At 50.8% G+C, this 12,903-nt stretch overlaps 1 protein-coding gene across 2 annotated transcripts in view; it reads left to right on the top strand.

Annotated features, from left to right (window-relative positions):
* Wwc1 (WW, C2 and coiled-coil domain containing 1) overlaps nt 1–12,903 on the top strand; it is a 142,129-nt gene that overhangs the window by 101,519 nt on the left and 27,707 nt on the right. For both annotated transcript variants that reach the window (NM_170779.2, XM_030245754.1), the window contains exons 10-15: nt 2,391–2,480; nt 2,857–3,395; nt 7,985–8,093; nt 8,455–8,535; nt 9,826–9,912; nt 11,582–11,774. In NM_170779.2, the coding sequence (NP_740749.1) occupies nt 2,391–2,480; nt 2,857–3,395; nt 7,985–8,093; nt 8,455–8,535; nt 9,826–9,912; nt 11,582–11,774 (1,099 nt within the window). The remainder of the gene's footprint in view (nt 1–2,390; nt 2,481–2,856; nt 3,396–7,984; nt 8,094–8,454; nt 8,536–9,825; nt 9,913–11,581; nt 11,775–12,903) is intronic.

Here is a 12,903-nt window from a genome sequence, read left to right as displayed (position 1 = left end):
ATCCCTGTCTGTCTGTCTGTCTGTCTTCACTGCTGGGCCTCCAAATTCCTGCTTTCTTTCTCTGTAAGCTCTCTCTTTCCCTCCCTCCCTCCTCCCCTCCTTCCTTCTCTCCCTCTATCTCTCCTTCCCTCTCTCTGTCTCTCTCTCCTCTGTCTCCCTTTGTCTGTCTTTCTGTGTCCCTTTCTCTGTCTTCTCTCCCCTTCACCTCTCCTGTGCCCCTTTTTACATTTCTCCTTCCTTCTCCCCTCCCTGTGTCTCTCAGAACTGCCTTCACATTCTTTACATTCCCTGTGCCTTGCTCTCGACCAGCCATGTGTCAGAGCTGGTGTGCAGTCATACAGGATGCTTGTCGGATCATAGGGACCAATTCTTCAGGCCCGAGATACAGCCCAGGCTATTGCATTTTTAACCAGCATCCCAGGTGCGAAGCTATAGCTTGTGGGCACTTAGGCCTCACCCCCTGGATCTTCTTCCTATCTCCATGATTGATGTATTCACAGCCTCCCAGCATGTGCTGGGCACGTCCATCACATGCCATCTGGCCTGCTAAGCCTGCTGCTGCTGAGAGGGGAGCCCTGCACCTGTGTGTTACTGTCTGTGACTACCCTGTGCCATGCTCAGTCCAACGACAGTTCCGTCTCCATCCTGCCTAGTCTCCAGGGAGGGTCTGTGTCTGATCCTGGTGTACCCTGGCTTGCTCTGTAGAAACCACAAGCTCCACCTCGTGACCCCACGCTTATCTTCCTTTATGGGCTGTGCTCTTAGAGAGGGATGGGGCACTCCACAGTCTAATGCACTCCATCGAGAGAACTCTGGGGTTTCTCCATTACAGGCCCCCATCTGCCAGCCTGCCTTCTGTCCCTATCAGCCCCAGGCAAGTGTCTGGAAAGAAGGCTTTAGAGAGTGAGTTGGACAAGCGTCATGCCAGGAGCAGTTAGCCTACCACTCTGGTTATCCTATGAGTGATTTCGCGGGTCTGCTTGCCCACTTACAAGCCCGACACACCCCCCTCTGCTCTCCAGTTGTTTCTGAGGCTACCTCTGGTCTAATATTGCTAGGGGCCTGGCTAGTTTGGTTTGATTTTATGTGAAAACCAACCCAGGCCCTCTGGCCGTAGACTGGGCTGGCTGAGTTCTTGGTCCCTTCCTGAGTCAAGGGAGCCAGCAGGGTGACAGAGGAGCAATGAGTCATGTTGACATGGAAATTCATCATCCCGGCCCCTCGGCTGAGTGAGTGAACTCAGCCACGTCATCTAGGAAAAGACCCTCCCCCCTCCCTCCCTCCTTCCCTCCCTCCCCCTTCCCTCCCTCCCTCCCCCTCCCTTCCTTCCTTCCTTTCTTCCTAACTCCCTTCTGTCTAGTGAGCCACTTCAGTTTCCCTAATTTAGTTTGATCCAGCTGCTGCGAGGAATAGCCCCAAATCTCTGTGGATAAGCACTCTTGACGTCTGCTTCTCACCCAGATAATATCTTAGAACTCCTGGAAACTGGCAGCCTCCCTTGTTGAAGAGCCCACCGCTTGTCTGCCCCCCTTTAAGGCCACAGAGACGGAGCAGAAAACACTTTCCTTAACCACTTCGGTCTGCTTGTCTACGTGGTTTCTGCTCGTATTCCACTGGCCAGAACTTGCTCACGTGCCTCAGCCAGATGTTAGGGAACCTGGGAAAGTGATTCAGCTTTGATCCTGGGAACCCAGGAAGACACAGACAAGCGTAGGTGATAGAAAGATGATCATGAAGCCATTTGCTTGATCTCAGTTAGGGATTCCTTGCTCTGCGTTTGTTTGTTTGTTTGTTTGTTTGTTTGTTTTTGTCCTTTTTTTTTCGGACCTTGTTACACCATGCACTAATTAGATGCCTGTTGTCTTCCACCTTCCATGCTCTGTATAAGAAGCAACGAGTTCTCTTTTTCCCTCGTTGCTGTGTCCCTGGTGCCAGGAACAGCATCCAGTGTCACCTGGGTAAATATTAGTTGGGGAAAGGAAGGAGGGGAGGAGGGGAATGGGGTAGCAGTTGAAAGAATGGTAGTTTGGTGGCATCCTAATTCTTCCACTTAGTCAATAATTTTGAGTAAACGATGTAATTAAGAGCCTCAAATTTTCCTCATTTATAAAACTGTTGAAGTCATTCTCCCCGGGCACATACATTACGTCCTGAATCGATGCAGTGTGTTAAGGCCCCTAGCTTAGTCTCTCAGGTGTGGCAGGGGCTGCACACTTCCTATAGAATTTGTATAAAACAGTCTGTGCCTATCCACTACACCGGAGCGCGTTGTTACGACCCAGTTCCTGTGCCTGTGCGCCTGGGCTGGCGAGTGCACCTATTAGGCCGTTTTTGGGAGCTGGAGCACTGCAGCCCTTTGGAGTGTTACTGTCTTGCCTCCTCTCCCTCAGGCTGAAGTTAAATAGCAAGAGGAACCAGCTGGTGCGAGAACTGGAGGAAGCCACTCGGCAGGTGGCTACCCTGCACTCCCAGTTGAAAAGGTGGGTGGCCAGGAGGTGACCCAGCTCCATGATGCCCTTCAGGATCCTCTGGTCCACCTTAGCTTGAGGAAAGACATTTAGAAGCTGGTCATTCTAGCATATGCAGGCTTGGCTAGGGTGGCTGGCCACCGGGTGCTTCATCCCTTGGCACTGTACACACAGAGATGGCCCCTAAAAGATGCCCGTGGGTCTGAAAGCATATCACATCTGCCTTCTTGCCCATGTTGATAGCAATTTCTCCTCAGTGAAATTGGGTGCCGGTCCAACTTAGGCTGTCAAGTGGGCTAGGCAGACGGATGCACATAGTTCCAGAGCCCGGTGGAGTGGCCCCTGGCCTCCTCACTCCGTGTTATCTCTCTCCTTTCCCTGTCCCCAGCCTCTCAAGCAGCATGCAGTCCCTGTCTTCAGGCAGTAGCCCTGGGTCACTCACCTCCAGCCGGGGCTCCCTGGCCGCCTCTAGCCTGGACTCCTCCACCTCAGCCAGCTTCACTGACCTCTATTATGACCCGTTCGAGCAGTTGGACTCGGAGCTCCAGAGCAAGGTGGAGCTGCTGTTCCTGGAGGGTGCCACGGGCTTCCGGCCCTCAGGCTGCATCACCACCATCCACGAGGATGAGGTGGCCAAGACCCAGAAGGCAGAGGGAGGCAGCCGCCTGCAGGCCCTGCGCTCCCTATCTGGCACTCCAAGGTCCATGACCTCCCTGTCTCCACGCTCATCTCTCTCCTCCCCATCCCCTCCCTGTTCCCCTCTCATCACTGATCCCCTCCTGACTGGAGATGCCTTCCTGGCCCCGCTGGAGTTTGAAGACACAGAGCTGAGTACCACTCTCTGTGAGCTGAACCTCGGCGGTAGCGGCACCCAGGAAAGATACCGGCTGGAGGAACCAGGACCTGAGGGCAAGCCACTGGGCCAAGGTAAGGCGCACGATGTCCTTGTGGGGAACCAGGAAGCAGGAGATTCCTGTGACCGGTCCTGACTGTTGATGGCTGGGTCTTGATGTGGTTGATTATTTATTCGGTAAACACTGACAAATGTAGAATGGGCTATGTCCTGGGCTAGGGTTTTTGTTTTGCTGTGGCGGATTTCATTCAACAGATATTTAGCGCCTACTAAAATGAACCCAGACCCTGGGCTTAATTGAGCGTGAATGGATTAATTCATCGAAGCTTTCCATCGATGAGCGAAGGTGACTGCTGAAGGATCAGTGTTGACAGCAGACACGGCTGCCCTCCCCTGCTGCTGCAAAGCTTGGGTTCCGTCGGAGCCACAGGCATTAGAGACGTACCAGCAAGGGAAGGGGGTATACAACAGGATACATGGGAGAGCCTTTGGGTGGAGGTGAGACAGCCAGGTCGGAATGGATTGAGGCTTAAATGGTGAGAGGGGCTGGGGGAGGGGGGGCATGAGAGGGTGTAGCAGTGTTCAGCTGTTACCCTGGCACTTAGGGGCAAGGGGCATGAAGACAGGAATGCGAAGTCATCCTCCACTATGTATTGGAAGCTTCGAGATCTTTTCTCAAAATACAAAAAAAAAAAAAAAAAAAAAAAAGAGGAAGAAAAGAAAAAACGCGGGCTGGTGAGACAACTCAGTGGGTATTAAAGAAAAAAAAATGAGTTGTTTCTTCTCTGCGCATTTCATAGATGAGAAAGCAGAGGTTCCGAGAGGTAGCATCCCTTGGCTGGGGTTGCCCTCACAGCAAATAAGCTAGCCATGGAAGCTAGGTCTTTCTGATCTCGGATTCCAGTTTCTTTTTTGTCATGCCTTATCATTAGAATCGGAGGTAGCTCATTGTCCCCAAAATGTGTGACTCCCTTGGTACTTGCTAGGCCCACCTAGACATTAAGCACACTACCTAGCACCCACAGCGTCCTATCGACAGTAGCATTGGCTTTGGTGTTTGGGTGAAGGCAGAGGAGGTTTGGGACCTGCTGTATGTTGACCCATTTGCAGATCACACCTTTGTGACACATGTATTGTTTTTAAGGATGGACGGTCGTGTGGCTACTGTGCCTGGAAGTGTCCGTGTGCAGTGTGGGGGAGTGAGGTTTTCCTTTAACTAAAGGTCCTGAACAGCCATTTCTTTAAAGAGGAGCTGAGAGGTCCCTGGGGTTCCCTCAGCAGGAAGGGAATCCCACCACCGAGTTCTCTCAAACAAAAATACAAACAAGAAGCCTCCTCCTACTGCAGGTGGTAAGCTTCGGCAGACTGATCCCCAGAGAGAAGTGGGGGCGGTAGAACCTCTGCCGTGGCTTAAGATTAGTGTCTCTGTTAAGAATCCAGGACCACATCGGGACACTCAGACCGCAACCAGGTCCTGGGAAGGGACCCTCTCCTGAGTCCCCTCCCGATGTTGGACTTTGGGACTCATAAGGAAGAGATAGCGCGAGGTGAGGGACGTGTTTCTTTCACGCTATCTCCAGCAGCTCCCCCCTCCAAGCAGTGCCAGGCAGAGCTCCAACGCTAAGCAGGTTATGCGATTAGTGCTGCCGTTCAGTCACCAGACAAATTAATCTCCTTAAGTGGTTTAGCGGAGGGTGAAGATGGGGGGGGGGGACGGCGCAGAAGATGAGGGTGGGAAGTCTCCCCGGGGCTCAGCGGGTATGGCGCAAGGCTGGGAAAGCTTTTTCCTCATCTCTAGCACCAGATGTGTCTCTAAGACTCTCCTAACCACTGACCTGTCTCCCCAGCCTGCCAAAACCCCAGTCTCTGTGCACCACACCATACACCAAGCCCCCAGGTCTTCTCCCGGGGCCTGGAGCGCACCATTGCTTAGGAGGAGTATTTATTTGTCTGTATGTGAAATACCTAGAGCTGACCTTCGTGGCTGGCAAGGCGTGACTTTGTCACCTTTGCAGCGCTCTATCTCCTATGCTCACTTCTGTAGCAGTGGGCCCTGCACACTATGGGTACTCATTTTTGGGGCATGGAGGAGACGTGTACCACATGCAAAGAGCCCAGTTATGACCCCAGCCAGAGACCTCTGCTAAGGAAGAGAGGGAGAGAAGAGGAGGAGGAGATGGCTAAGGCTGCATCCTCTTCCCTTGCTTTCCCTGAAGATGCAGGGTCTGTTAATTTGCCCCAAGTATATAGGAGGGACCTAGAAAACAATAGTATTCTCCCCCTCTCCCCCTCCCCCTCTCCCCCTCCCCCTCCCCCTCCCCTTCTGACCCCAGCCAGAGACCTCTGCTAAGGAAGAGAGGGAGAGAAGAGGAGGAGGAGATGGCTAAGGCTGCATCCTCTTCCCTTGCTTTCCCTGAAGATGCAGGGTCTGTTAATTTGCCCCAAGTATATAGGAGGGACCTAGAAAACAATAGTATTCTCCCCCTCCCCCTCCCCCTCTCCCCCTCCCCCTCCCCTTCTCCACCTCCCCTTCTCCCCCTCCCCCTCTCTCTTGGTATGGTGACTCTGGCTTGTACTCCTAGCACTCAGGAGGCTCAGACAGGAAGATCATGAGTTCAAAGCTAGCCTAAGTGTCTTAGCCAGGGTTTCTATTCCTGCACACACATCATGACCAAGAAGCAAGTTGGGGAGGAAAGGGTTTATTCGGCTTACACTTCCATACTTCTGTTCATCACCAAGGAAGTCAGGACTGGAACTCAAGCAGGTCAGAAAGCAGGAGCTGATGCAGAGGCCATGGAGGGATGTTCTTTACTGGCTTGCCTCACCTGGCCTGCTCAGCCCACTCTCTTATAGAACCCAAGACTACCAGCCCAGAGATGGCACCACCCACAAGGGGCCTTTCCCCTTGATCACTAATTGAGGAAATGCCTTACAGTTGGATCTCATGGAGGCATTTCCTCAACTGAAGCTCCTTTCTCTGTGATAACTCCAGCTGTGTCAAGTTGACACAAAACTAGCCAGTACGCTAAGCTATATATCAAAACCTAGTCTTGAAGACAAAGGAGGCAGGTCTAGGGAACTGAGGACCTGAGTTTAAGTTCCAGAATTCACGGAGGAGGAGGAGGAGGAGGAGGAGGAGGAGGAGGAGGAGGAGGAGGAAAGAAGAGCAAGAACAAGAAGAAGCAGCAACAGCAGCTAGTATGTGTAGTGTGTGCTTGTAACTTCAGTGCTGAGGCGGCAGAGACAGTGGATCCCTGGGGCTTGCTGGCCAACTAATCTATCTTAATGGTGAACCTTGGAGTGAGAAACCCTGTCTTAAAAACCAAGGGATATGACTCCTGAGGAACAGTGCTTGAATTGACCTCTGGACTGAACATGTATGCATACATAACACATGCCTCGCATATTTGTGCATGCACACACACACACACACACACACCCTGAACATCCTACAGTGGAATAGTCTCTGTACTATGGGCTTTCCCTCTTTCAGCGCCCCAGTAGCTCAATAACGTAGGTATCATCCTCGCCTCACAAAGGAGGAACCTGGGATTCATTGGGGTTCAGTTCCAGGGTCATAAAGTAGACCACGTGGCAAAGCCATGGTTGCACCCAGGTGGTTTTATATTTAATGTGAATGAGTTATTTATCCTGCTTGTACTTACGTGCACCACATTCATGGCCACACCTTGGAGAGGAAGACAGATCCCCTGGGACTGTGGTTCCCCAATGTGGAGCTGTCTACAGTTGTGAGCTGCCATATAGGGGCTGAGAACCAAACTCCGGGCCTCTGCAAGAGCAGCCAAGGCTTATAATTGCCGACACATCTTTCCATTCTGCCAGACAGTTTTGTTCCAGAGTCTGGGGTGTTATACATTATAATAGTCAGGGTTCTCAGCCTTCCTAATGCTGCAGCTCTTTAATGTGGTTCCCCATGCTGTGGTGACCCCCGATCATAACATTATTTTCATTGCTACTTCATAACTGCACTTTTGCTACTGTTGTGAATCATAATGTAAATATTTTTGGAGAAGGGGTGGTGGTCCACAGGGCCAAGGGGCTTATTAGAATGACTTATAAGCTATGGTCCAGCTAATCTAACATGAACAGAAGGTTCTAGAATCCAGTAGTTGTTCAGTTCATGAGGCTAGATGTCTCAGCATATCCAAGAATCCCAAATAAGTAGGATCTAATTCCAGTGGAGGAATAGGCTTGCCAGCAAGAGCAAGAACAAGAACAAGCAGGCAAAAAGAAAGTGAGTGTCTTTATTCCATTTCCTTCTCTAGGCAGCCAGTGGGAGTGACATATATTAAAGGTGGCCTTCCTACTTCTAAGGCTCTAGATTAAAGGGTTACTTATTGTCCCACCCCAAAGATTGGGATGAGCAGTGAATTTTCCCAGTTTAAATTAATTTTTTAAAAAAATCCCTCGAAAATGTGCCCAGCCATTTGAGTTTTAGTTAATTCCAGATGTGGCCAAGTTGGTAACCAAGAATAGCTATCGCCGACATGAAATCACATGACTTCCTCCCTTGTCTCAAGATGAGAAAGTTCAGGGTGTTCAGAGGCACTGAAGTTCACCGGGACCATCAGGTGGGCAGGGCGTTGTTGTGTGGTTTCTGAACTTGACTTTCCCTCTTTCGTCTTGCCCTCTCCCCATACAGCTGCAAGTGTGGCCCCAGGATGTGGCCTCAAAGTAGCCTGTGTGTCCGCTGCAGTGTCCGACGAGTCAGTAGCCGGGGACAGTGGCGTGTATGAGGCTTCAGCACAGAGGTGGGTTCCGGGGAGTCAGTCGTCTGTGAGCTCGTTCTGAATGTCCAAGCCCATGTTCCACAGGATGTGGTAGGACCCCAGTGACCTAGGCTTTCTTCTGGCAGCCCTCTGGGGCCATGCCTGACGTAAAGACAGCAAGATGCAGGTGGAATCCAAGGCTAGGAGCCTAGGCCAAATGCAGGTTCTGGAGTGACAGTTGCCAAGTATACACCAGGAAACTAGATGCTAGAAAAAGGGAGTCTATTCTAGAGAGGGCTCCCAAGCACCTCGGAAAATGAGGGTCCAGAAACACCGAGCACACAGCAAGAACCCTGATTCCAGAAGAAGCAGGAAGCTAACCCCTTCTGCTGGTGTCTTTTAGACCAGGTACTTCTGAAGCTGCCGCATTCGACAGTGATGAATCGGAAGCTGTGGGTGCCACTCGGGTTCAGATTGCCCTGAAGTAAGTGATGAGGGGACAAGGACGGAGGGAGGGTTTCCATAGGACCTCTTCTTCATTGGCCATATTGTACCTCCATGGCTATCCAGGGAAGAAGAGAACCCGCTAGCCTTGGTGGGTTGTTGAATAGGGGGTTACTGTCCCCTTTACCACAGATGAGGAATGTCAAGTTTCTTGTGACTGGTACTGAGCTGGACAGTGGCAGACAACATAGGCTTTCTGTTTGCATAGTGTTTTATGGTGGTTGCCTTTCCATCCCCAGACAGGTTCCAATGTTCCTACCTCAGTCAGGCTAACCCTGGGAGCCACAGCCCGGCTCTGACTGACTGGCTTGTGCATTGCTGTCGCTGCTGGTTCCTCTCCCTGGCGGACGACTTCCACATTTTCTTAGGCAAACATTCTAATGTCAGAAATATACATACTTAACTTCTGGTATCTCTTTTACAAGCAGTTACCATAAAAGCCTGAGGTCATTGTCCAGAACCCACAGCGGGTTGGGGGAGAAATGACTTCCAAAAGTTGTCCTCTGACCCCCATATGTGCCCCATAGTGTGAGCACACAAGCAGTCATACTCACTCTCTCTAACAATAATAAGTAATAAAATAGCATTTGAAACGTAAAAAAACTAAAAAGGAACTGGAAAGATGGCTCAGTGGTTAAGGGTTAACAGTAAAGCTGCTCTTGCAGGACCCAAGTTTCGTTCCCAGCAGATACTGGTGGATCCCAACAGCCGGAACTCTAGCTCTAGGGGACTGATGCCTTTAGAAGCTGCAGGCACTACACTTACACACACACACACACACACACACATACACAATTAAAAATACGTGTCTTTAAAGTAAAATAAGCCAAGAGTGGTGGTGCCTATCTTTAATCTCAGCACTAAAGAGGCAGAGTATAGATGAACCTCTTGAGTTTGAGGCCTCCCTGGTCTACATAGCAAGTTCCAGGCCAGCCAAGGCTATAGAGCAAGACTTTGTCTCAATAATAAACACACCGACAAGTACTTGTGTCTGGTCATGGCCACAAAGCTGATGGGGAGTGCTGTCTAGCTCACCACACTCAACAGAGCAGCCAGCAGCCATGGCGTGTAATTGTTTAGAAAGAAAATGTTGGGCATGGTGACACTGGGGATGCAGAGGCAGAAGGATCTCTGAATTCAAGGCCAGCTTGGTCTACATAGGCTAGCCAGGGGTACATGGTGAGCCCCTGTTTTAAAGGACAGAAAGAAACAAAGAAGGGAGGGACGGAATGGTTCTCTAACGGGGGTTCTCCACGCCCTTTCGTTTCAGATATGATGAGAAGAATAAGCAATTTGCAATATTAATCATTCAGCTGAGTCACCTCTCTGCTCTGTCACTACAACAAGACCAGAAAGTGTGAGTGCTGAGGCCTGCGTTCCTGTGTCACCCTGTCCCCTGCTGTGCTTCTCCCTGGGAGAGCCCTTGAGCTCCATCTTCCTCCAAGCTCCAACTCCACACACCACCGTGGGGTTTTCCTGCATGCTGGCTCTGCCTGGGCACACACAGGCACAATGGCAAGCTTACCTGCTTGGAGGGCAGCACCGTAGATAGCTTCCCCACTTCCTGGTACAGCCTGGGTGCCCACCACACACTGCTCTAGGAATGTTGGGTGCGCTGGTCCTTTGTGAAAACCTCCTGGACTGTGACCTCATGAGAACAGCCAGGTCCCTGTTGTCCTTTCTAGGCAGAAACAACTCTCTGGTTGTCTAGCCAACTCTGGAAGAATGTGCCTGGGTATTACCTGGAGACCACTAGGTTGGCAAGTGCCTACCCTGTCTGCACGCATCCCTGATGTAGACTGGGCTTGTGCTATACTGTGTCCATCTACCCTTAAATCTACCATAAGGCCTGGACAGCTACATCAGTTGGGAGGATGTGGGAAGAGCAGAGAAGGCTGACAAAGCCCAAGGAAGACCAGACTGAAGCTTGCGTTATCTCTAATGTCTGTCCCCTTAAACAATGCTAGGACCTCCGGGTAGTGGTAGCACGGGCCTTTAATCCCAGCACTAGGGAGGCAGAGGCAGGTGGATTTCTGAGTTTAAGGCCAGCCTGGTCTACAGAGTTAGTTCCGGGACAGCCAGGGCTATACAGAGAAACCCTGTCTCAAAAAAGAAAATGCTAGGACCAGAAATGTCCAGGTTCTCTTAAGTCCTTGTGCAGGGCCATCTGTGTCTAGAAGCACAAGGTCTGGGTACAAAAATAAACACATTTGTAGTTTTGTTAGAATTGTGGGTAAAGTGTTTGCTACAAAAGTATGAGGGCCAGAGTTTCATCCCTGGTACCCCTAAAAAGAAGCAGGGCATGGTAGTGCAGAGTTGTAACCCAAGCACTGGGAGTGCTAGGTAGGCAGATCGCTGGGACTTACTAGCCAGCTAGACTAGCCCATTTGGGAAGTTCCAAGCCAATGCGAGATCCATCTTAAAAGAAAAACAATAAACAAACAACAACAATCCGGATAGACAACCTGTGAAGACTGACATACAAGGTTGACCTTCGACCTCGACATGCATGTATATACACACATAACAGAATTGTCAAGTTTCTGCCTGCGGGGGGTTAGTGCATTTGCCTTCAGTGCATGGGTGCCCCTGTTTTTCACCATTGCTCAGTGCTAGTGAACTGCTGCCTATCCATTGTTTACAGCGACCTCGCCTCAACCTCCACAAGCTTTGAATCCAGAGACGCAGCCAGGCATACTGGCACATGCCTTTAATTTCAACTCTTGGGAGGCAGAGGCAAGCAGATCTCTGTGAGTTCTAGTCCAGCCTAGTGTACATAGTAAGTTCCAGGACAGCCAGGGCTACATCGTGAGACCAGACCCTATATAGGAAAAAAAGAAACAAAATAACAACAAAAAATTCAGAGAGCCATGGCAGGAAGAGCAGTTGGTACCCTAGAGCCCTTGCTGCATCCCCCACATAAGACGTTCTGCACTCTCTCCTTCCCAGCTGCCTCCCTGGGGATCTCTGTAATAGGTCAGCCCTTGACAGCTGATGCGGCTCTCTGGCCATTCTGTCTCCTCCAGGAACATCCGTGTAGCCATCCTGCCTTGCTCTGAAAGCAGCACCTGCTTGTTCAGAACCCGGCCTCTGGACTCGGCAAATACCCTCGTGTTCAATGAGGCATTCTGGGTGTCCATCTCCTACCCAGCCCTTCACCAAAAGACCTTACGAGTCGATGTCTGCACCACTGACAGGAGCCATACAGAGGAGTGTCTGGTGAGGGCTGAGTCTGTCTCTGTCTGTCTGTCCACCTGGTCTTCAGTCCTTAGAGCCTGAGGGTGATACAGGTAGGGGTTTGCAACCAGCTCGCCTCAGCCTCCACAAGCTTTGAGTCTCTACGAATCTGGAGACATGTACTGGCACATGCCTTTAATTTCAACTCTCGGGAGGCAGAGGCAAGTAGATCTCTGTGAGTTCGAGTCCAGCCTAGTATACTTCGCAGAAAGGAGTGATCTCGGACTTATGCATCCAAGCCCCTCCTGTGAGAGGAGTAGTAGACCTGAAAGGACCTGAAAGCACATGCCATCTGCCTCAACTTCTTTAGAGATCGAGAAGACTCACAGGGTAGTAAGGACAGCATGAGTTCAAATCTCACCTTTACCATTCGGGGTCTAGCTGAGTGGCCATGGACAGGTTCCTTAACATCTCTGTTTTCCGATTTCTTTGTCTACAATTCCTTCCTGGTGCACACTGCTGAGTGTCGTGAGCCTTAAGAGTGTGTATACAAAGCATCCACCGCAAATGCCTGGGACAGATTCTCAGTAGTCGGGATCTCTTCTGTGCCTCTGGCTTCCTCTTCTTTTGCACTGGCCAGAGCCAGGATCAAGGAAGTCAGTAGCCCTGTGAGAGCTTTGCACTTCAATACAGGCAGTGCAACACTGTTCAACTTTGAGTAACCCCTCCCCGGGGGCTTCTGGGATATAAAATCTTTGTTCCGAGCTGAACAAAATGAAAGGCTTTCTTAACTCTGATGCCATTTCAGAACGTTTAAATGGCAGCTCCAGTGTCTTTAAAGCAATTCGGGCTTTAGAGTTAAAAAAGCTCTGCTCACCCTGGTCTCTCCTGAGAGCCTGTTAGGCGCCAGTGCCTTTTCTGGGCACTGGCAATCTGTTGAGAGGGCCCCTTAGACAGGAGCCAGCATTGTCAGATAACGTGCAAACTGTGATACGGGCTGTATTAGAAATGGCTGGGTTCAAGCAACAGAAGAAAATGTGCGGCTCATGTAGAGCATAGGCTGGGGATTTGTCAATGGCACTGAGCCTTCTTCCTGCATCCATGTCTGGAAGCTGAGAGTGTAACCAGGCCAGTTGCTGCCTCCCTGCAGGCTGGTCTTTCTCCTGGTGGC

The sequence above is a fragment of the Mus musculus genome, chromosome 11, assembly GCF_000001635.26.
Source record: "Mus musculus strain C57BL/6J chromosome 11, GRCm38.p6 C57BL/6J".
In the NCBI taxonomy this organism is placed as follows: Eukaryota; Metazoa; Chordata; class Mammalia; order Rodentia; family Muridae; genus Mus; species Mus musculus.
The sequence above is the reverse complement of the archived record's forward strand: the minus strand, read 5'-3'. Positions and strand labels throughout refer to the sequence as shown.